Source organism: Pieris napi, chromosome 11 (assembly GCF_905475465.1).
Source record: "Pieris napi chromosome 11, ilPieNapi1.2, whole genome shotgun sequence".
Classification (NCBI taxonomy): Eukaryota; Metazoa; Arthropoda; class Insecta; order Lepidoptera; family Pieridae; genus Pieris; species Pieris napi.
Genome location: NC_062244.1, coordinates 4,307,289 through 4,333,096, shown reverse-complemented (window position 1 = coordinate 4,333,096; position 25,808 = coordinate 4,307,289). Strand labels below are relative to the sequence as shown.

Below are 25,808 nucleotides of genomic sequence, written 5' to 3'. Positions count from 1 at the left end.
GACTGCTATGCAAAACCGTTTGATTTATAATTTAGCCACCTTTCACACCCCAGGGAAGACAAATTACGGCAAGATTTATTATTAAACAGATTGACAATAATTTGGTTTTCTCTTAAAATGATTTGTATTAATAGATGTGTGCAATTAAAGAGTACCTTACGTGTCTATTGCAGTTCCTCCGAATCAGCGGGGTGATTCAAAAGTATTTTGGATTTTTTCTTTGATCCAAGAATGATTTTACTTCACTTTATTTTTTTGTGGTTTCACTTTTATGTGGTTAGATAGTGTTAGAATAAGCATAAGTATCCAACCCCAACGTTAGTAGTTAACGTCAACATCCAGTATTCATTAATTAATCAATTCAAAAAATATTACCGATGTAGCCGGGGCGTATTTTGCGAGACGCGTAGCACACCATTCGTGAACTAGTGGAAAGGAATTAATATAATGTATCTTGTTTTTTGAAAAAATTTGAGAGATAGAAAAAATCCCTGGACACAATGGTAGAGTATTATTAATAATGGAAAAAAACGTTAGTTGATAAATATAATTATCTTAGCAGTACAAGTTTATATTATCCGCAACTGCACTGTCATCATCCTTAAATAGTAGAATAATTTTAAGTTGATATTGTTACTTATTAAAAATAAAAAAGGCTAGGAACAGCACTTAGGCAATTGTCGGGTTTTATATACACACTTAAACTGTTGCAAGAAATTTACACATTAACACGTCCGGTGGAAGCCGCTCATCCTATCTTTGCATTCAAAAATATCACCTCATTATTAATCAATGCCGTTACACCTTGACAGTGAAATAATTTATACGTACTTAGCGGATAATTATCTTTGGCGGAATTTCGACATTTTGATTTATAATGCAATTCGCCGCATCGCTTTTATATGCTGGCTTGAAATGTTCGATTGAAGTCTACCTTAAAAAGGATACCATGTCTGTCTCAAGGGTGATATTGGGTGATAAATATAGCTTTATTTTACGTACATGTTATGGAGGTAATTAACGTCGGTTATCTTAGTTTATTGGTGATAAAAACCGGCTTAAAATTTAATTAAAAGCGTAATATGAACGTATAAAACGTGCATACTTCGATATTTAATACAATTATAATTTAGTAGTTTAATTTTATATACTGTAAAACTTATGTACTTTTACAAATAATAAATTATCCATAAAATAGTCGCACAACTGAGTGTTTTTGAAGTTTTTTAGGAGGAAAGCTTTGACAGTGCCTGAATCTGGATTTAACTTATTTTATATTATTGTTTTCTCTTTAAATGAATTTTTAAATTAAATACTTCCTGCTGAAAATCTCGTTAAATAAACACATTATAGGCGAAAAAATCACTCATCTTTACCTATCAACTTGTCACGATTAATTAATTTAATACATTTTAAAATTAAGTATCTTCTTCAGTTACTTCTAATTTTATGTTAATCACGTTTATAAACTATTTATAATATTCTTTTTGTGAAGTTTTTTTATTGAAATATCTCATACATAACCCTAACAAAAAATCGTTAGTTTTCTCTTTTTCTAGTATCAACTCCTTAACAATTGGAATTGATTTGACATTTAACTTTACAGTAATGTCAGTCCAACAGACACTCCTCCGAGAAACGGGGCGTAAAATATACTCATTGGTTAAAGGTTTGCATGACCAAAAAGAGTAGAAACATGGAAGGCTTGGTATAAAAACCGTAATGCCCTCGGTTATCAAAGTAATTTAGAGCTTTACTGAGCTGTCTGCGACTGATGACTTCAAACTTGACCGCGCGCGGAAACCCACACCTCACGATCTTATCGTGTTATGTGATGGATCGAATTCGTATAATAATACATATAACTATGGATTCTCTTGAGTAACAATTCTTTATTAATTTTAATGTAACTCAGCGTATACACATAAATATTAATTAAGTTTTATTTCCTAAGTAAAACCTTAAATAGTTTAAATATTGTTTTACAGTTTAACAACTGAAGATTTTGTCAGTTTAGAATACACAATACTTTGAATAACAAAAAACTTTTTTAAACAATTTTTATCAGAATTTCTAATAATCAGTAATAAATAGTTTTTGTCCTAAATACAGTTCAAATGTATTATATGGTACGACTAAACTTAATTTTCATGATAATAAGATTTAATATATCGTGTAACCTCTCAGTGCATATCTTTATTGTTCCCAAACAAGCTGTATAAATATACAAGTAATTAATTTTGATCCTTATCGATATGATTTGTGAGTGATGATAGCCTAAAATGGATTAATACAGAATGAAAATAAAGGAATTTTATAGCGTGTAGCAGTGTTTGTTTCGAAAACTACTTTGCCGTTAAGCCGAAAACGCAAACTGTACAGATTTCTGTTTTGTGATATATTTTTTCTAATAGTAATCCGGTCAATATAGACATTTAAAATAACAGAAATAAAAAAGTTTTAAAATTCCCCATCGATCCTATGTGTGCTATAAAAGTTATTACGGTCAAAGGTCAAAATTTGAGGATTTTTCTCGAAAATAGTAAGTTTTATCAAAAAAAAGTTTCAAGCTAAAGTTGTAGCTCTTAAAATTCACTATAAAAATTGTATTTACAATTTTTTTCTAAGAATTACCATTCCTGAGATATCAAGAGTCACATTATACATGATATGCTCATTGCTCATATAAGCCACGAGTAAGAATTTTTGTTATTTGACCACCATTTTTATGTCTTACTTGACCGGACTATAGGCAAATCGTTAAGAAATCAGCTTTCTGTGACTTCCACTTCCACACATCATCGAATTTTTGGGTTAAAGGCATAAGGGTTTCCTCACGATGGTTTCTTTCACCGTACATGCAAGTGTTAGATGCGCACATGGAGTGAAAAGTCCATTGATGAACCGACTGTGTTCGAAGCTTTTGAAAAAGCTTGCTCATGCTTGTCAATGTCTACACTCATACATAGATCATATAATGAATAGCTAAAGGTCTAATGAGCCACTTATAGATTGGGCATTTTACATTTCTGCGTCTGTGAAACTTAAAGTTAGTGTAACAGACGACTCATTGGTCTAGTGGTTAGTACCCCTGACTGCGAATCCATGGGTCCCGGGTTCGATCCCCGGCTGAGACGTTCATCGATGTGATGAGCATTTGGTGTTGTACTTAGGTCTTGGGTGTTTAAATATATATTTATATGTCTATCTATCTATAATATGTATGTATATCCGTTGCCTAGTACCCATAACACAAGCTTCACCAGCTTAGCATGGGACTAGGTTAATTGGCGTGAATTGTCTTTAAAAAAAAAAAAAAAGTGTTAGAATGCCATAATTCCTATAGGCAGTCATGAATTACAAAAAACTGTGAAACCGAGTCATACATTACCTTAAATTAGATTAAACGAGAAATTCATGCACCCTTGCTCTTTACTAATATGAAATTTTAATACATTAATTTGATAAAATGCGTCCAGTATATTTGTGCTTATCAAAATCCATGTTTTATTGGTGCTACTTACTCTATACTATATTCATAAATCAGCCGTGTTTATGTATCTTTTCGCGATAAACAAAATTACTTCGTGCATACCAATAATAAAAGTTACATCTTGTAACACTTAACATTTTAATAACGCATTAGTGCAACATACTAAAGTATTAGGGCTACCAAAAGAAAATACAAAGTATTTGTATAGTACCACTTAATAAATAAAATAAAATAAAATAAAATAAAATAGCCTTTATTGCTGAACTTATTTTTACAGTAATTTTTCTTACAAATACGTTTATAACTTTTAACAGTTTCTTTTCTTTTCATAAATCCGGTATCGGTAAACGGTCGTTTCTACATTTCAGCTTGTCTTTCGACATAGGCCTCCTCTAAAGATTTCCACTCTGTTCTATTTTTCGCTATGCGCGTCCATATTGGGCCCGCCACTTTTTTGATGTCGTCCTCCCATCTTCTAGTCTGTCTGCCTCTGTTTCTTTTACTATCTCGTGGTTGCCATTCTGTTATTATTCTCGTCCATTTCTCCTTCTTCTCTCTTATCATATGTCCAGCCCACCTCCACTTTAAGCACCTGTATGTTGTGTATGCATTCTTAAATTTTGTTTTGTTTTTGATACATTTTAGTTTAACTCGGTCTTTTCTTTTAATTCCTATTGTGCTTCTCTCCATTCCATTCTGACAAACTTTTATTTTCCTTGCTTGTTCTTCTGTCAATGCCCATGTTTGGCACCCATATAGTAAGCATGGTAAGATACACATATTGTATATTCTCCTCTTGTTCCTCATAGACATATCCTGGTTCTTCATGACTTCACTGAGTGACCAATATCTCTTCCAAGTATTAGTTATTCTTCTTTCTATTTCTTTTTGCATACATTCCTCAGTAGATATTAACTGTCCCAAATACACATACTCCTTTACATACTCTATTTCTTCATCATTTACTGTTATGGACTCTGTTTGTGAGGAGTTAGACATTACTTTTGTTTTCGTTAAGTTCATTGACAGGCCTGCCTTCTTACTTTCTTCCGCTAACTGTTGCAACATTTCCTTTAGGGTTTTCGGGTTTTCCGAAAATAAGATTAGGTCGTCTGCAAAGCGTAGGTGACTCAGATTTTCGCCATTTATATTTAGTCCTTTATTCGTCCAATCCAGATTTCTGAATATCATTTCCAGAACTGCTGCAAATATTTTTGGTGAAATTGGGTCTCCCTGGCGTACACCTCTCTCAACCGGAAATTCTTCGCCTATAGATTCTAGTTTTACTTGTGCGGTGCTTTTTGTGTATACGTTTTTCAGTATCCGTATGTATTTTGCATGTACGCCTTGATCTTTTAATGCGTCCCAGATAAATCTATGTTCAAGTGTGTCGAATGCTTTGTTGAAATCCACGAACCCTATGTAGTAAATTTTGTTATATTCTTTAAATTTCTGGAGTATTTGTCTAAGGGCGTGTATGTGGTCTATTGTTGAAAAATGTCTACGGAATCCAGCTTGTTCTTTGGGTTGATTTTCTTCAAGTGTGTTTGTGATTCTAGATAATATTATTTTTGAAAACACTTTGTAAATATTGGACATTAAACTGATTGGTCTGTAATTTGCTATATCTCCTTTGTCACCTTTTTTATGTAGTAGTATAATTGTAGATTTTGTCCAATCCTCTGGAATGTTTTCCGTTTTGATAATTTCATTAAATATATCTGTAAGTCTTGGAGCGATTACTGGTAACGTTGCTTTTAGAAGTTCGTTTGTAACAAGATCAGATCCAGGGGCTTTATCGAGTTTTTGTGTATTTATTGCTTTTATGGTTTCTTCCTTCATTATTTCCGGTATATATTCTTCATTAGTTATTTCGTCGTTTTCTTTTATAGTGTCTTTCTCTTTTTGACTTCGGTATAAGTTTCGGTAGAATTCTGTAGCGATTTTTAATATTTCGAGTCTTTTACCTGTATTATTGCCATCTTTCTTTCTCATACTTGGTATCCAGTCCTTTTTGTAGTTTAACTCCTTCAATGCCTTTTTTATTCCTCCTGTCTTTTCTATGTAACTTTTCATTGTATTAGATCTTTTAGTTTTTCTTTCTTTCCTAAGTTGTTCACTGATCTTTTTGCTTACTTCTGTTACTCTTTGGCGGTTTCCTTTAATTTCCTTTTGTCGTAAAAGTTCTTTTCGTTCTTGTAATAATTGTTTGATTGTAAGTGAGACTTCTTTCTTGATACTTTTGTTTGTTTTTCTGGTTACTGTTTTTAGTTGATTTAGTAATAGGTTGTATTTTTCTTGTATCGATGGATATTCTTTCTTCTCTAATTCCGCGGCATCTAGAGATGTTTGAAGATTATTAAGTAATAGTTTAGGGTCACCTGAGTATTGTACCGCTAATTGTTTATTTTGAAATCGTCTTGTTTTCTTGAACATTCCTGACATCGCAACTCGAACCATCCTATGGTCTGTGTGGAAGTTTAAATTGTTTATGATCGAAATGTTCTTGAAGGCTTTTCTATTATTAGACATAATAAAATCGATTTCATTCCTATATTGTCCATTGGGTGAGATCCATGTCCATTTTTTTGATGGTTTCCTTTTATAAAAACTGTTTAGAATACTTAATCTGTTTTCCAGTGCAAAGTTTACTAGTCTTGTTCCGTTTTTGCTTCTATTTCCATACCCATAGTTTCCTATGGTATTTTCTTCCCCACTATTTTGAATCCCAATTTGTCCATTAAAGTCTCCCATCACGATGACGTTTTTGTGTGCGTTATCAATAGCGTTTTGGAGATTTTCATAGAATTCCTCAATTGTTTTTACGTCCTCTTTTTTATCAGATTCAGTTGGTGAATATGCCTGTATAATAGACCATCTCTCTTCTTTATCTCCGTTCACGGGCAGTTTTATATTAAGGATTGCAATACGTTCCGAGAATCCACTAAGTTCTTCTATGTTGTTGACTAGATTTGCTTTCACCATGAATCCAACTCCATACAGCCCGGGCGTCTCCCCTTTATAATGTAGTACGTATTTGCCATGGTTTTCTATACCTTCTCCAAATCTGCGCATTTCGCTAATACCTATAATATCCCACTTTAACTCTTCTATTGCCAGCTCTAGTTCTTGGAGTTTTTCAGGTGTTCTAAGAGATCGACAGTTAATAGTTGCTATGTGGATGTCATTTACTTTGTTTTTCATGTTAGTGTTATTTTTCATGTTAGTGTTATTTTTTTCCTTTAGAGGGTCGTGGTCATTTTTCCCCACGATGACCAGTCGGCTTGGGGAAGTATTTTGTTTTGTTATTTTATGTTGGTTCATGTTGAGCTGTTTATTTTTCCGTTTACCGACAGTTAATTGTTATTCTTTGTTAGTTGTTGTCTTAGCGGGAAAAGACGAAAGAGAATTAGCTCTAATCCTCATTACGTCGAAAGCATTTGGTCTATTGTTAATCGGCGGCATTAGAGTTTGTTGTTTCCTTGGTTGAGCATTGTTTTGTGGGGATGATGACGTTTCTCTTTTGCGCTTTTCCTTATTTATGTTAGTATTTTTTTCTTTTACTACTAGTTTGTCAAATTTCAGGTACGCGATATTTCCCTTTTCTCTCTCCTCTTTTAGCTGCGCCTGCAACGTTTTCCTTTTCTCTATTACTTCCTTTGTGTAGTCTTCTGTAACATATACATTTTTGAAGTTTTTCTTCTTTCCCATAACTTCATTCTTCTTCCATTCGCTCGTAAAGGAAATCAGAATTGGTCTTGGTTTTCCAGAAGACTTTCCCTTTCCTAGACGATATATTTTGTTTATCTCATGTTCTTGTAATTGTATGTCAAGGTCAGTTTTGAAAATATGTATTGTATTTTGTATTAATTCTTGTGTAGACCTTTCGCCTTCATTTACTCCAAACATTATCAAATTGTTTTGCTTCTTTCCTCTTTTTAAACTTTCTACTTCCTTTTCGAGATTTTCTACTTTTATTTTTAAGTTTCTATTTTCTGTTATAATAGGTTGAAGTTTTTCGTCTAATCTCTCCATTATATTATTTGTTATCGAATCTTTCAATTCTATTGTTTGGTTCAAGATTTCATTCTTCATTTTATCAAACAATAGTTGAAACTGATCTTCCATTCTTGTAAACTAAATCTGCGTGTTATGGAACGTAATTAGTGGTAGTTTTTATTTACTTGCTCTGGCAACACTAGTTAGCTGTTGCTGTGACAAGTGTCAATGTCATTGATCTTTTGTCTATGCTCAATATGATTGGTGAATTTCTAACCTCTAATTATCACTTTTTGGAGATACTTTTGTTGAAATTCAAGAACTTACGTGATATTGTGTGAAATCGGTAGTTCCACTACACGGACGACACTTCGATTTGTGTTTTGTGACGTCGCAGTCTCAAGAACAGTGTACGAAATTATTTTTTAGCACTCAATATTACGGAGCTACACAATTACGATGCTTACAGTATGACAGCCGGAAACGGACCCATATGATGATATGATATGCTCATTGTATGCTCATTGCTCATATAAGCCACGAGTAAGAATTTTTGTTATTTGACCACCATTTTTATGTCTTACTTGACCGGACTATAGGCAAATCGTTAAGAAATCAGCTTTCTGTGACTTCCACTTCCACACATCATCGAATTTTTGGGTTAAAGGCATAAGGGTTTCCTCACGATGGTTTCTTTCACCGTACATGCAAGTGTTAGATGCGCACATGGAGTGAAAAGTCCATTGATGAACCGACTGTGTTCGAAGCTTTTGAAAAAGCTTGCTCATGCTTGTCAATGTCTACACTCATACATAGATCATATAATGAATAGCTAAAGGTCTAATGAGCCACTTATAGATTGGGCATTTTACATTTCTGCGTCTGTGAAACTTAAAGTTAGTGTAACAGACGACTCATTGGTCTAGTGGTTAGTACCCCTGACTGCGAATCCATGGGTCCCGGGTTCGATCCCCGGCTGAGACGTTCATCGATGTGATGAGCATTTGGTGTTGTACTTAGGTCTTGGGTGTTTAAATATATATTTATATGTCTATCTATCTATAATATGTATGTATATCCGTTGCCTAGTACCCATAACACAAGCTTCACCAGCTTAGCATGGGACTAGGTTAATTGGCGTGAATTGTCTTTAAAAAAAAAAAAAAAGTGTTAGAATGCCATAATTCCTATAGGCAGTCATGAATTACAAAAAACTGTGAAACCGAGTCATACATTACCTTAAATTAGATTAAACGAGAAATTCATGCACCCTTGCTCTTTACTAATATGAAATTTTAATACATTAATTTGATAAAATGCGTCCAGTATATTTGTGCTTATCAAAATCCATGTTTTATTGGTGCTACTTACTCTATACTATATTCATAAATCAGCCGTGTTTATGTATCTTTTCGCGATAAACAAAATTACTTCGTGCATACCAATAATAAAAGTTACATCTTGTAACACTTAACATTTTAATAACGCATTAGTGCAACATACTAAAGTATTAGGGCTACCAAAAGAAAATACAAAGTATTTGTATAGTACCACTTATAAAGTTTTAAATAATAATTTTATTGGTATTTATATACATACTAGTAGATTCGGCCAAGCGTTGCTGTGGCTAAGATTTTTGTTATATTACATAGTAGTAAACTATTCAAGAGAAAAGGCAGGAGAACACCACTCCACCATGATTTTTTGGTGGTTATGCCATTAAATTGTAGCTTATGTGAAACGTTGGTAATTATTTTGATAAGGATCGATATCTAGGTACGAATAAAGAGCCTTGTTTAGCGGTGGTATTTTAATTTAAAAAAATAATAAAAGGACGCTTTTTGTGACGTAACTATAAAAGATAGAGACATGCTGTCGCGACATTTTTTATAGATAGTGATGTGACCTGAAAAATTGTTTTACATCATTTTGTTCTATCATTAATAGTTTTCGCAGCGCACACCATTGAAGGAAGTTTTTGTTTATTATTTTACACCTTGGGTTAGATTTTTCAAGTTTTAGTAAGCATACCTAATTTTTTTGAAAATGTAACATAGCCTATGTCACTTGGGAATAGTGTAGCTTGCCAACGGTGAAATAATTTTTGAAATCGGTCCAGTAGCCTATTCATTTCAAACAAACAAAAAATCAAACCTCCTCTTTATAATATTAGTATAGATAAATCTACGTTACAAGATTACTTTACCAACATAATGCCGCCCCAAACGTATTAATAGCGTTACAAAGTGGTTTTAGAAGTTAGTACAATTATATAAATATTATTTGCTTACTTTTACAAAAGCATAAACATTTAAAATAGTCAATCGATCTTCAATGATTAACTTAGCATCAAGTCACGCGTTGAATGCTTTTGTTCTAAGGTTATTCTTGAAATGTTGTATTTTTTACCAGTGGTAACCCTATCTAACTACACCTATATTTAAATAGCTATCGTAAATCTCACATAATCTCATCAAGCTGACACGAGCAAGCGAATTCCATTAATCCTCTAGTTACTTGGCGTTACATCAATTCTGGAAATGGGTTTTATTAGCAAGTACACCAACGAACACACACAATAATGACTTCCTTACAGGATTGTCTACATTGGGCAATTAGTTTAAGTATAAAAATAATAGTACGATGTATATAAATGTAATATTAAAGCTAAATTAACCGCTCTTTGTATTTAGCTGCCAGTCTCCGGATATCCTCTTTGATAATTCTCATTTTTAAGTGTTCGTGAACTTCGTCGTTGGTTATGCATCATGGTACTTTTGGCATTGCTCTTAGGATCTTGATCTGCTGTCGCTGGAGCATATTTATGTTGGTATCGCTTGCGCTGCCTTATTATAAAAAACCTTATTTTAACCTTTAGGTTATCGACCTATCTATTATAAGTGGTTACATAAACGGTAGATTTTGAAATATTTATACACATGTAAGAAAAGGTTAAATCGGTTTATCTATGTGTCTTTGTTACTGGCTAAATCCACAACAGCTTACAAATTTATCAACCAATATTGGAATCTATCTAAATTCCACTAAGAATTAATTATAGCTGTACTCGGAGTGGTCCATCAAGAGTGCAGACTTACCAAACCCCTCATTTACACTGCCTTATTCTTCCTTAAATCAGGCTTGAATTAATCCAATATTAAATTTTATAACTTAACTTAACAAATAATTCAATACGTCAGAGTGTGCGTCTTAATAGGCAATTTGTTTGCAGGGGTTCAGTATTCAGCGCATTATCATCAGCTCACTGGGCACTTAGCCAACTGGACGCGGCTATCAACTATATGCAACAGGATCTCGCGGTCGCGAAGTCCTTAGGAGACACGGCCGGTGAATGCAGGGCGCACGGAAATCTCGGAGCTGCATACTTTAGCCAAGGATCATACAAAGATGCACTCACCGCTCACAGATATCAGCTAGTGTTAGCTATGAAATGCAAGGTATGATAATAGATTATGTATTAATAATAAGAAAACGTTTTAAACTAAAACTAAACCATGACGTAACAAAGTACTTAATACCTTTCATTGTATTTGTACGCTATTATGTTTTTACCTAAAATAGTACATATGTACAATCTAAAAACATAAAGGTTTTGATTACAAGACTAATAAGAATAAAAACTAAAGATACATTTCAAATTCTTCGTGTAGAATATTTTAAAAATAGTTACAAGATCAAAATTGTTTCTATTAATTGTGAAAGATATATCTAACTAGGCAATGAACAGATTGAAATGTATAATAATAATTAACTAAATGACTTAAGCCTTAAACCTGGTGCATTATTGTTCATGCAAAGCTTGTCTCTGAGAGTTTGTAAGCAACTTAGCGAGCTTATTTAATTTAGCATAGGAATTCAATCTCCGACCATGACCCTGTCTTGTGGTTGTTTTTTAACTTTCGTCCAATTATAAAATGTGGTTTTACTCGCGAAGTAATCTTGTACTTTGTATTCAGTCTTACGGAATGATTAAACAAGATAATCTTTGATTTTAAATTGAATTAACTTTGTGATTAAATTTGCTAATACTTGAATGTATTGTGAAAACGTGCATACTAAAATAAAGACAATACAGGAATGCTGAAAATGAATTTTCGAAATGAATATAGAATTGTGTGTTATTTTTTTTGCATTAGCGATTATATAAATAGGACTACTATTAATGCCTGGTTCTTTTCTTTTCATTTAATATATAACTCTTATAATTTACTCTGTTAACAAAAAAAACATTTAAATAAGTCTATCAAAAAGTTAATCATGTGTATAAAAATATAACTATAAGAGTATTTATATTCTATACAATTTTTTAAAGTAATAAAACCTAGTAGGACTACAACCTTTTAGGTTGGGCCTTAGATTTCTGTATATTTTTCGTGGTCTTTTTTTCGAATAGACAAGTAATTATATAATCAGCCTTCTGTGCCTGACCCGCCGTTGACTTTTTTGGGTCTAATGCATGCCGGTTTCCTCACTATTCATCACCGTACAAGTGAGTCTTAAATGCGCACATAGACATAAAATCCATTGATGCACAGCCGGCGATTAAACCTACGACCTCAGGGAAGAATGTCGCACGTTATAGCTACTAGGCCAACATTGTTCTAAGTCCGCACGTAACTCGGTACCAAATCACTCTTTTAATAGCCTTAAAAGAGTGATTTGGTAATTGTTTAATTGTTATATTATATACTAGATACATTCGACAGTAGTTTGTGAAATTGTTAGTTCGATATAATCCAGACTCCCTCGGGGACGTAGGAATCTACGTTTCACGTTATTTTCCAAAGAATGTAGATAAACTACTCATTACCATTTACCATGTAGGTAAAGTAATAAAACCGACAATATTTTAAACTTAATGTGTTGTTATCAAAGTTTCGATTTTATGTCTCTGTAAATGCTTGAATATATTATAGAGTTTTATTAAACACATTTGGTATCAAACATTTCGTTGAACAAGAAATTTGAAGCTTGTTTAGAAGTAGGTATTAAACCAAGCTTGTATTAAAGGTTCAATTACTATGTGTGAAGGAAGATGTATGAGAATGTGTCACTTTATAGAGAGGAGTACTCTAAGCACTACAGAGAGCCGGTATTTATTAAGTTTTACATAAACACAATTGATTTATTTTTTATATATTCCGATACTATATAATTTAATATCACATAATGCTAAATCTTAACTAAATATAGATTTTTAAAGTGCTTCCTGCGTACTTTGATATTTTACACGTACCATTTAAGGTATATTTGCTATTACTAATAAGTATTAAAATTCTTTGAACTTTAATGTTAATACTCATCTTTCTTATAGCAACAATTCTAGTGACAATTTGTTGATTATGTAAATCCTTTATTATAACATTATATAATCAATTACCTCAGTAAGATTATTCACATGGAAATGAGGTAACAATCGCTCATCACGTTTGAAATCATTGTTAATCTATGTCAAACTAAAACTCTTTCATAAAAATTCTTAAGTTTTACAAGAAATAACAAATGCAATACCAAAATATTTTATTTATTTTCAAATGAAGTATAAATACTTATAAAAATATCTTATAAAGGATATAATACACTCGTGAAAATGACATGAGAGCTTAAGAAGCTTCCTCAACTTCCTCACAATCGAGTAGCCCAGAACACTTTTTATAGCGAAGTAAAAGCGAAGTAGCGGTAAGCGTCCGCGAATATACAATGTTAATACAAAAATAGCTATTAGATAGGAATATAACAAAGCAAAAGAAAACAATGTAATTAGTAAATAATTAACAGTGTAAAGTTGCTAAAACTTATTATTAAACGTTATTTTAAGTCTCGTAACCGCTCAATGAAAGTATCGTTAAAGCTAATGTGATTACTAACTTGACAGCAATAATTTTTAGTTTCTTAAAATACTTTTAGCAATTTTTATCTAAATTGGTGGTTCGCGTACGCATAGCTATAAATTACTACGAATAAAAGCGCGAATAACTAATCCATATACGATAGAAATCGCTAGAAGACACATAAAACAAACGAGTTATGTGAAGTAAAATAAATAGCTCAAGTTTTATTACCGCGTACAATGTGAACAGTCCCACATATGGAACAATCTTTGGAACAAATACTCGTAAAAATATTTTACGCGTTCCAAGCGAACGGCAACCGACAAAAACTCAAAGTAACCGAGAAATGGTAGCCGAGGTGAGGATTTGTCAGTAACACGATATTTTTATAATCGAGCCTGACTTTGAAAAACTATATAAAAGGGCTCCATTTACAGATTTATTCACCTTTATGCCGGTTATAATTTGATATCGTATTGTTTTATGTGTTAAGAAATGCACGCGTTATGAGAATTTTATATGACAACTAACAATTTGTTTTTAATGAAAGCGATCGGAGCCTTTTTACGAGGATGTAAAGCTGTGTTGGGTATGTTATTGTTGTTTATTATATTCAGTGATAAACTGCCTTATTTTTTAAATATTATCCCTTTCCAACGTTTCCAATGCTATATGATTTTCAAGAAAAATAGATTTATTATTAAAAATCAAATATGTGTTACTTCTTCATTACCACTATAACAGCTTATAAAATGTATAACTAACATTAAATAAATCTTTAGGATTTAAGGTTCAGTTTATAAGGGATAAAAAAACAATTGACTAACAAAAGCACAGATGTTAGCATTATTCTCTACGTTGTAATTAGCTTTAAAGTATTTTAAATAATATTGAACCGAAACTTACAGTAAACAATTATTCTTGAACAAGCGTTGGTAGCTATGGCAACCCAGTCATTATTACTATCTTTGAATTGCCCGTCAAACATCAATCGGATTACGTTTAGTAGAGAATTTGCGATGTTCGACTTGTCTCGATAATTAGTTTCGTACTCACCGCATTCAGAGAACATTTCGCAATTATTGTAAGACAGACGTTTAGCTTTATCGCAAACCCTGGCTTAGCTTTTAATTAGACTAGATATAGTCTTTAAATTATATACATACTTAAAGGCAAGATACAATAGTAAGTCTAAAATTAATAAGAGTATTGATAAATTTAATGAAAGTCTGATTTTTTTATACGAGCTGCACCTAAGACGAAATTGATATCTCAATCATCGAGATCGGTTCACAGTTGGAGAAGTTATGCGTGAGTATACACAAAACACACGTTTTATAAACCAACCGTGGAGTAAAACTTAAAAATTTAATCATATAACAGAATACCGATGAAAAGTATATGAAGCATATCAGAAACCACGTATCTCCACTTGCTACAGTCCTGACATACCTTTCTCACTTATCCAATTTCCAAATGCTCATCAGTTATGGATACCTTTAAGACTTTACCTTTTTAATCTAATTAAAATACTTTTGATAGGACAATATTGATTTTCGTATAATTCGTGCTTATTAAAATTAATACAAAAATCTGCTCACACGCTTTAAAAATTCGAAACTTTATTTCATTAGAGGAAATTCATGCATTGCGCTAAAAACCTCGAACAGAATTCATGTATTGCATTGTCCACAAATAACGTTCAGTAACAAGGTGCACACAATAATAAATGTTGATAAACGCAAACTTCATTCAAGTATCCACTATTTATTATAGCCACACAGCTTTATGTGCGAGGAATGCAACCAGAGCGACCAGTACAAAAATCATGTAGTTGAAGAAAACTCTTATAGTTAAAAACGTTTAGTTCATTCGATTCAAATAACAGTGGCTTAGCATTCACTAGTCAGGTTAAATATATATTAATATTATTGTAATTATTGTCGATGTTCGGTGGACGAAGAAATTGTGTAAATTGTATTTTTAAATATGTATTAAATTTTATAATTTTTTTTCACGGTTTTTGGTCTATACGATACTTTTCGTTAATTAGAAAAACGTTGTACTAACCGTGGAGTGAGTCTAGGTCTAAGACAGAGCCTAGGTCCAAAGCATAATTAGTATAAAACGTCCAACTGAGATCGAGTCAATATGTAAATCATCAGTTTATCGTATCATGTTGCACATACTTAATTAGCTAGATTACTGCGACCCGAATGGGCTAGTGCTGTGCGTCCTTTTAATGTCGATACCGTCTTATCGAGTTATTTCCATCGTTGGCAATTAAAGATAAAAATAAACTTTTTACTGGCAACGAAGTTGCTGTGTTTATTCTTATTTAGATCGTAAATGACAGGGTTTACACACTCTACACATTGCGCGTTGTGTGCGTTATTATACATTTTATGAAAAATATTTTAACGTTGAGCATTAATTATACTGTAAATTTTGATTACTATTTCGACAACACACAACTTAAAATCAATTTCTTGTTCTTCACTGAAATTCTAAAAATGTAAATGTAATTTTTGGTTTGGTTGTTTCATCGTTTGTTATCGACAATAAACATACATCTTTATTTAACACACACAATATCGCTGATATCAGCTTTATATACAGTACATGTCACAGCCATAAGAATACTCTTTATGCTGTTTAAAATATTGTACCCATTTGAGTGAATCAATGCAATGCGTATGCTAACCTTGAAATGAGCTCCGTTCGTTTGAATAAATTTATTAAAACAAAAACACATCGATACAAATCTCACATCACTAACTCATTTCACGAAGACAAAGACCCTATCGGCGGTCCGTCGTCAGATATTTTTTCCTTTTGTCATCCATTTCCTCAGTGGAAAGGATGCGCCGCATTCTAATCGTCTTTTATTTGTTCATAATCCCTTTGTTTGCGTTCAGTCAACAGGGGATTGAATTTTAAGTGATTTTTGGAAACATCGAATATAGAACTATTTATTATAACAGAACACACTTTTTTGCATATAATTTGAATTCTATAGGGCTTCGTTGAAATTAAAATATACAAAAGCTTGTAATCTATATACATTATCTTAGTTCTCACATTTCTTACTCGGTTATCGTAAATTATATCGTTAAAGCAGTTAATCCTAATTATTAAAGAAATATAATTTGGGTCGAGAATTATTTTTTTATGAAAATCGTCCCTTTTAAATACTTACAACACCCCACACTTCATCCTTCTTAGGCAATTCATTTACGATCTCCGCCATTAAGTTGTGGAATACGCTGCCTGACTCCGTACGATTGGCTACCTCTCTGTCATCTTTTAAAACTCTTCTGTATAATCATTTCTTAACCTTATCCTATCCTCATCAATCGTGACTTGTATAATTCTTATGTTTCCTTTTACATCACTTTTCGCTGTTCATGTATTTGTAAGATTAGCTTTTAAGTTTTTAGTTTGTTATTAATATTTTTTTTGTATTACTTTAGATTAAGGATTCTGCACTTCTCGCACGCATCATGTTTCTTTTTTTTTTAGTTTTTCTCTTAACTAGGGTTGCCTGGAAGAGATCGCTTATTAGCGATAAGGCCGCCCGTTGCATCTTACCTTATAATTTTTATGTATTGTGTTTCTTCTATTTGCAACGAAGTGTAAATAAATAAAATAAAATAAATAAAATAACACATAAAGTTCAGAACACATACAAAACATTCTTATCTATGCATTATGTGACATTCCAGGATACGCAAGCCGCCGCAGCCGCCCTGACCTCTCTAGGCCACGTATACACGGCTATCGGTGACTATCCAAACGCGTTGGCCAGCCACAAACAATGCGTGCAACTAGTTAAACAAATGGGCGATAGATTACAAGAGGCGAGAGAGATCGGAAATGTTGGCGCTGTCTATTTGGCCATGGGAGAGTTTGATTCAGCAGTGGATTGCCATACGCAACATTTGAGGCTTGCTAGGCGACTTGGTGATCAGGTATACTGTATATTTAATGGAGTATATGTCATTAAAATGTTATATAGTTTCGAATTTACTTTTTCTATATGCTGAATTCTTAAGTCTTAATTTTAATTTAACATTAACAAACAATAAATTAGACGTCAAACATTCATAATCAATTAATTAATAGCATCAAAACAAATAATTGCAATACAGTGTTTAAAGAAATAAATATTTGAATAAAATACACTTGTGGCAGATGAAAATGCGTATCATAATCCCAAATTCGATTAAATATGAAGATTAGAAATGAAATTCCTTCAACATTTGTAATATTCGAAATTAATTTCTTTCTTCAGGTCGAAGAAGCTAGAGCCTATTCAAACCTCGGTTCTTCATACCACTGCAGAAGGAACTTCACACAAGCTATCGCATATCATGAAAATGTATTGAGAATCGCGCAAAACCTTGGCGATAGAGCTATCGAAGCGAGAGCTTATGCAGGGCTTGGACATGCTGCCAGGTATATTACGAGTATAACTGAAGATGACCATTTATTTATTATTACAGTTGAAACCAAAAATTAGAATGATTTAATAGAAAAAATTAGAATTTACTGCATAGAAAAAAGAATATAAAGTTTTGTGTTTCAATTCTAATCAAAATTCTTAATCCACTAACAAATGAAAAAACGATTATTTGTACTTTAACTGACGATATTTTTTGTTTATTTAAGATGCGCAGGCGACTATGCTCAAGCAAAAAAGTGGCATGAGAGGCAATTGGATGTTGCACTTGCAGCGAGAGATAAGGTAATTTTAATAAAATTTTACAGTATTAAGATTACTTCATCATTTTGATAATATTAACAGGTTTGATAGATATTTTTTAAGTTATTTAATTTACATATAAAGTGTAAAGACATTAATTAATTATCAGCTTTTTGTACGATATAATAATATAATTAAATTAAATAAAAATAATATTGCGTATTATTTTCTATGTTCCGTACTATTTCCAATTATTAATATTTTAAAATTGTTATGCATGGAGCAAAATTTATTCAAAGGCTCTCGATGCGAAAAAATGTTTTAGTGGCGACCTCTAGGTCTTGGATATAGCCAACGACGATGTTATTCCTTCCTAACGTTCGAGTGAGTGTAAAATTCACACATAGAAAGAAAAAGCCGGGATTCGCACGCATGACCTGAAGCCATCAGGCTAGCATTTCTCATTTTATAATATATGGTTTGTTGTGATTTTTCAGGTTGGTGAAGGTCGCGCTTGTTCAAACTTAGGAATCGTGTACCAATTATTGGGAGAACATGACGCTGCGTTAAAATTGCATCAAGCACATTTATCTATTGCCAGGCAATTACAGGTATATTTTCTAATGTATCTATTACTTAAATATGTTACTATATAGAAAAATATTGATAGAATGTTTATGAAGATAATGTTAAGGTTTAAATTATTAAATGCTTCTTTAATTTTTATTTATTATAAAAGTAATAAATGCTGGTTGGAAGCCTTCATATTAATATATATAAAAATTGTGATATAATTTGAGCAAATTAGATAGTTAATATAATTTTTTTGAAGGATAAAGCTGGTATGGGCCGTGCATACGGGAACATTGGCAATGCATACTCAGCTGCCGGCTTCTATGAACAAGCCATCAAGTACCACAAACAAGAACTGACTATTTCCAAAGAGGTCCACGATAGAAGTTCTGAAGCCTCTACTCATGGGAACTTGGCTGTGGCTTACCAGGCGTTGGGTGCTCATGATATGGCCTTGTTCCATTATAGAGCACATTTAGGTAAGTCAAACAGCAACCTTGCTGATATATTTGGTTCTGTCCTTGTTAGTAAGCTCGTGTGTTCTTTTCCCGTTAAATCGAATCTAGATCTTTGAGCAATTGGTAATGCCGTAGTTTACTGCATTTATTTTTAATCTAATTTATGTTTATTTCGGACAATGAAACACTCATATTTAGTAGTACTACAAGTATCCCAAAAAGATGCGTTAAAAAAATTTGAAACTGATACTAAAGAAGTTTGCTCAATTCTTATCTTATAATAATGAGTATACTTCGGATTTATTTATTCCAGTTTTAGTGTCAGTAGATATTCCATATTTAGTTGTGAAGCGTTTTGGTAGATTCTTGAAATAATGAAGAAGGTTTAACATAACTAGAAGAATAGCCCATCCTTAAAACCAACTTGCGGGGGAAGTATTCTAATAACTCTAATATTAAAAAAAAAATATAGTTGGTTATATCCAGTATTGCTCTTTCCAGAGTTGATGAAAATTATTAATGATAGATTTAGTTAAGAAGCTTCACTCATTTGATTGACGAATCAGTTAGTTCAGAAAACTTTGTGTTCTACAGGCATAGCTCGCGAACTTAAAGACGCAGCGGGCGAAGCGTGTGCGCTCCTAAACCTTGGTAACTGCCTTTCGTCAAGAGGGGAGTTTGCTCAAGCAGTTCCGTATTATGAGCAGCATCTGATGTTATCACAGGAGCTTGGTGACGTCACAGCAGAGGCTAAGGCATGCCACTTTTTGGGCTACGCTCATTACTGCTTGGGAAACTATAGGGAAGCTGTAAGGTGAGCGGTATTCTTATACAAAAATAATTAATAGCACAAAAGTTGTATTTCAAAACGAGGATTTATTTTTTATAACGTAAAAGTTAATATTTTAGTTGTCTTTTTTTGATTTCCGTTTATGTAAACATACACATATAGAAATAGTATATTATATAGAAAAAGTCTCCTAAAAGTGACAGAATAATTTAAATTGGTAGAAAACTAATACCTCACAGGAATATATAAAAAACCAGTGCTGTTACAAACTTTTTGGGTCTGGGACGCAGGTTTCTGTATCTGTTTTGTGATCATGTTTTTTTCTAATAGGCAAGTACGAGTAGATTATCGACTTTTTGATCTAAGGCGTGTCAGTTTCCTCACGATGTTTTCCTTCACCGTACGAAAGAGTATCAAATTGCGCACGTAACCAGAAAGGCTATTGGTGCACAGCTAGTGTTTGAACCTACAGAGTCACACTGCTTCACTCTGCTTTACAGGAATATAGTACTTAATATTAAAAACAACGGATTTATCAAAAAGTCCATCTAAAAACACCATTTAGACATCACGCATTAATATTTTGCAGATATTACGACCAAGATCTGTCACTCGCCAAAGATTTACAAGACAAAATGAATATGGGTAGAGCATACTGCAACCTAGGGTTGGCGCACTTGGCATTAGGGAACCTAGAAACAGCCTTGGAGTGTCAAAAGTACTTTCTAGCGATTGCGCATATGACTCAACATTTGCAAGGAAAGTTCAGAGCTTTGGGAAACATTGGAGATGTCCTTATTAAAATGGGAGACGTTGAAGAGGCAGTTAAAATGTATCAACGACAACTCGGGTTTGCGAGACAGGTTGGTGATATCTTATATAATATGTATATATATATATATGTAAAATGTTCATAATATACTTTTAGATGTATGTGAAAAAAATATTTTCATGAAATGGTTATAAATATGAAATGAATTCGCATAATACAGTGTTAACTTACATATCGACGCTGAATGGCATGCGCATGCGCATTTCCTGACGTTAAAGGGAATTGTCAGAATAAGGCAATAAATCTAAGTATAGCTATTCAAAGGGGTAACGCTGCCAGTATCTTCGGAACCTTGCCTAAAGGGACTTCTTTTAATAATATATTTTAAATAATATGGTAATAACATAATCTTACATTGTATGTACATATATTAGTTATCGCTCATTTAATGAAGTTGTAAAAAATTCGTAATTTTAGGCTCGCGATCGCTCTCTTGAAGCAGCAGCGTGTGGCGCTTTGGGTCTTGCGAGACGATTGCAGAGAAGGTTGGATGCTGCATTGGGTCACCACACACAAGTATGTACTTCCCAAAACACTAAAAATTAATTAAACAAATCCAAAGAAGATTATAACTAGTAAAAAAATGTTTTTCCCAAATCTGAAATTGTTATTATAGACTATTAGGTACTTGTATAATTTTAAGATATCATAGTTGCATTGATAAATAAATTATAAGGGGTAATTGTGTTTTACAGGAATTAACGTTACGGCAAGAGGCGGGTGACGCGGCGGGAGAAGCCCGAGCCCACTCACATTTAGGGGCCGTTCATATGGCACTCGGACACTACTCACACGCAGCTAGGTGCTACAGAGTAAGTCATAATATATGTATAATAGTATATCCTTACCACAAGTTTTGTACGTTATCAATATAACTACTACTAGTCAATACTAAGAATTAACTTCAATAAAAAGTTAAATACAAAGGAATTGAGTTCGATAAAGAGTAAAAAATAGAAATTAGAAAGAGAGAGAAAGATCCCGGTACTATTTTATAATTCGGTAACAATAATAATTGATTTTTTTTTGCCAGAATATGCATTTTTTTCAGTTTCTTATATTATAGAATAAGTATTTTCCTCATTAACTAATTTTGTATGTAAATAAAGGAAACTATTTATTTAAAAGGAGCAATTGGAAAGAGCGCAAGAACTACAAGATTGCGCGTTAGAGGCGCAAGCGTACGGCAACTTGGGGATCGCAAAACTAAACATGGGACATTATGAAGACGCTATAGGATATCTAGAACAGGTAAAGATTTTTGTTTAAAATTTATGTATTCCTCTTAATTATAACTCTATTTGTAGACTATAGCAACACGTTACTTAAAGTATAGTCATCGTTATTAAAAGCGGAGTATAAAATATCGCAGGCGAAGAAACTTAACTAGAAGTTAAGCGCGTAATTCTCAACATTGAAATCAGTTATTCAAGTCCCGGCTCCTTCTTGTTCTTTATTCCCGCCTTCCACTGCAAGCGGAACGGACCCATTACGGACTCCGCTATAACGATGTAACGATGAGTTTTATACATTTTCATTTCCGTGTGAAACTCGCTAACCTCATTTGTGACTCTTTCAATTCACTCTCTCCGCTTTGGTGGAAGCACATGTAACAAAATCCTCGTTACGAGTATAGCGGAGTCCGTAATAGGTCCGTTTCGCTCGCAGTGGAAGGCGGGCATTATACATGCGCAAGTCTTCGTACAGAAGAAAAACATTGTGTGGAAACGTGTCTTAGACCCAAAAGTCGACTTTGTGTGTTATTATATTTGCCCTACATATAAAACAAATGCAATCTGAAGATACGACCCATAAATAAAGCCGTAACAATTAAATTATTTTTAAGAAACGCATATGAGATATAAATAATAAATACGTAACTAATTTTCCAGCAACTAGCAATCCTTGAACGCGTTAATACGCCAACGTGTCAGCTAGATAAGGCGCGTGCGCTTGGCTCGCTCGGCGATTGCTATGACGCATTGGGAGACCCCGATGAAGCTGTCAAGTACCACGAGCGACATCTGGCGGCTGCTCTTAAATTGAACAATGCGCGGGAACAGGAACGGGCCTACCGAGGCCTAGGATTGAGTCATAAGTAAGTGTATTCAGAGCTGTCTTATATATAAAATTCTCGTGTCATAATGTTGGTTACCATACTCCTCCGAAACGGCGTGACCGATTTTTATAAAATTTTATATAAATATTCAGTAGGTCTGAGAATCGGCTACTATCTATTTTTATATCCCTAAGTGATAAGGGATGTCCACCCCTAACAATTTTTTTTGTATTTATTTTTTTATGATACAGCATACAAAAATACATACTAATTTTCACCCCTCTACGTTCAACCTCTATTTTTTATTATATAGTTAGTACGCTCTTTTATTGAACTAAAATATGTTTCCTAGAAATAATATACATGGCAATAGTTTAATTTAAGTACTTATAATATTATGTTCAATTAAATTTCCAGTTTCAAAAACCCCGATAATTAAGATGTAGTAAAAAAGAATTTAGTTCCATACCATACCTTATAGCTGTAGTACACGGTCTATGCTCTACCATAGGTACTTTTATGTACTTAAAATAAGAATGTCTAGTATTATTATCATTTAACACTAGGTATGAGAAGTATATATTTTTAAGGGCTTTACTGTGCTACACTTCTGCAATACAACTCTTACACTTTATTATGCTTCTGCATTGTTATAACGCCCCCTTTTTTTATGAAATAGATAGAACTCAAATGATCTTGTTTGTTAGGTCGGTAGGAAACCTGCAGCAAGCCCTCGTATGTCTTGAAAAACGCCTAGTGGTGTCACACGAACTCGGCGTACCTGAAGCAAAGGCACAGGCGTATGGCGAACTCGGCGCATTACACATTTCACTCAATAACTTGGAGCAGGCTGTCTCTTGTTTGGAGCATCAGAAGAACATCGCCAAGTAAGTTGTTGTGCTAAAATATTCACCGGAATAGAATGAAAAAAATATGTCGTAATAATTGTTGTTTTCAATTGATCAATATAAAATATATATGATATCCATGAATTTAATACAGAAACATCTGATGTTTCAATCAATTTCTTTAATAAATTCATTTAGTACATGCATTATCAGTTTCGGGATATTGTATATAACATTGGGTGTGCAAGCAAGCGAAATCACTTGTTATAAATCCCGAAATAAGAAATAAGATGATTATAACAATATCCAAAATTTAAAAATAGAATCACTTGCACACCCTTGAAATTATTTTACGCGCGCAAATTATAAAATAAATATTATCTGTGACAGTTCCTATTGCCTATTGAGATTTGGCGCCATTCATACGTCTATTTTGTGCTGAATGTCATAGGAATATTTTTTGCTGGTTGTTAATAAATTAAAAAACAACTGACTTTTAAACCCATTATGAGATTACGTAGTGTATCAAACACTTCTCTGTATACATATACTACTTCAAATATTACAACAAATTCTTCAACAACTAATTATAATGCGCAGGGAATTAAATAACCAAATAATGGAAGCCGAAGCGTGCCACTCCCTTGGTGTGGCTCATCAAGCGCTCGGGGAACACTCCACGGCCATAAGACATCATCGCGCTGAACTTGAACTCGCGCATCGGTTGGGACTAACTCACTTACAAGTAAGTAAAGGCACGAGATTATTATAGACATATAATGTAATATTTATTTATGTTAGTAGGTTATTTTATGATGTGTTATTACGTAAAATAAATTGTTCTATTATTTTCTCCTTCTAACATTATTTTAACAAAATCATACCATATTAAAACAAATGAAAGCACTATATTGAATCACTGAATAGTAAGCACGGACAACTTTAATAACGTCATTATATTTGTTACTTACACGTGATTAATATAAAAACAAGCCCAGCCATTTTACCCGCGTCAATCATAGCGTAATATTGTATATAAAAATATCAACTCAAATCATTACTTTCGAAGCTTACCGCGTTCAACCCAATATACAATTAATGCTGAGTAAAATTTATTTTCCCAATATCAATATGAATTAAGGATTTTCATTGAGATATTATTTTTCTTTCCGACGTACAGGCTCGCGCGTGTGGAGGTCTTGGCGCTGCGCACGCAGCAACGGGCGCGCACGCTGAAGCTGCACGTTGGCACGAATCACGTCTAAGACATGCTACTGCTTCTGGTATATTACTTTTTAACACCCCCAATTATAATTCAAACTTTATATAATCTAAGTTTTCATTTAATACAGGCGTTTCAAGTGCAAATGTCAACATTCTAGAGAATATTTAAAAAAATTGCGTACAACTAAAATTTACACAAAAGTATATTTTTCCAGGTATCAAACTTTTTAAAAGAAATAATATTAAGAGTTCAAAAAACTAAAATAAAGAGTTTGCAATTCTGTCAAGTGTAAATTCTTAATTTTTAAATAAAAATAACCTAATCCTTAATATCTATAGGTGACACGCGTGGACGAGCTCATTCATTAGCCGATTTGGGCAGAGCTCACTTAGCAATGGGGGCTTGTGGCAGTGCTGTGTCTTATCTGAGACAAGCACTCGCTGCTACCGAAGGGTTGGCTGATGCTGACGAAGAGGTAAGATTATTGAAGTGAAACTTCTTTAGGCGCATGAGGGTAAAATTTTTACGGATGAAACGCAATAATAATAATATTAGCGTCACGAAGATGTGCAGCGTTTTTGTCGAAGAAAAGGGAGAAACCGATTGAGACCGATTGAGAGAGAGTGAGATAGGTTTTTCTTACTTAGATCTTTATTACTCGACGGTTTTTTCAAATAATTTTATCAGTTGAAGTTTTTATAATATTAATTTCTACATAATGAAAAACAAGTTACCTTTCGTGTTTGTTCCCGTTTAGATCTTTTGACCTATGATTTTCTATTTCCACGCGTTTCTTAACGGCTAGTTTATAAAATAGCTATTAATATAATATATAAACTCCCTAAGACTTGAAAGGATTTTCTTATTTGAAATTTCACAAGTAGGTAATATCAACTACGTTATTAGTTTATACAAAGTCTTAAATAGATATCTTAAATAGACCTAATCATTGTGTCTCATTATTATAAAATACC

The 25,808-nt window shown here is 33.1% G+C and overlaps 1 protein-coding gene across 2 annotated transcripts in view; it reads left to right on the top strand.

Annotated features, from left to right (window-relative positions):
• Positions 1 to 25,808, top strand: part of LOC125054241 (tetratricopeptide repeat protein 28) — a 66,298-nt gene that overhangs the window by 26,527 nt on the left and 13,963 nt on the right. For both annotated transcript variants that reach the window (XM_047656007.1, XM_047656006.1), the window contains exons 7-22: positions 10,725 to 10,950; positions 17,070 to 17,315; positions 17,639 to 17,802; positions 18,016 to 18,091; positions 18,547 to 18,660; positions 18,882 to 19,101; positions 19,675 to 19,894; positions 20,460 to 20,733; positions 21,120 to 21,218; positions 21,398 to 21,514; positions 21,831 to 21,953; positions 22,595 to 22,800; positions 23,469 to 23,648; positions 24,210 to 24,354; positions 24,790 to 24,892; positions 25,173 to 25,309. In XM_047656007.1, the coding sequence (XP_047511963.1) occupies positions 10,725 to 10,950; positions 17,070 to 17,315; positions 17,639 to 17,802; positions 18,016 to 18,091; positions 18,547 to 18,660; positions 18,882 to 19,101; positions 19,675 to 19,894; positions 20,460 to 20,733; positions 21,120 to 21,218; positions 21,398 to 21,514; positions 21,831 to 21,953; positions 22,595 to 22,800; positions 23,469 to 23,648; positions 24,210 to 24,354; positions 24,790 to 24,892; positions 25,173 to 25,309 (2,650 nt within the window). The remainder of the gene's footprint in view (positions 1 to 10,724; positions 10,951 to 17,069; positions 17,316 to 17,638; positions 17,803 to 18,015; positions 18,092 to 18,546; positions 18,661 to 18,881; positions 19,102 to 19,674; positions 19,895 to 20,459; positions 20,734 to 21,119; positions 21,219 to 21,397; positions 21,515 to 21,830; positions 21,954 to 22,594; positions 22,801 to 23,468; positions 23,649 to 24,209; positions 24,355 to 24,789; positions 24,893 to 25,172; positions 25,310 to 25,808) is intronic.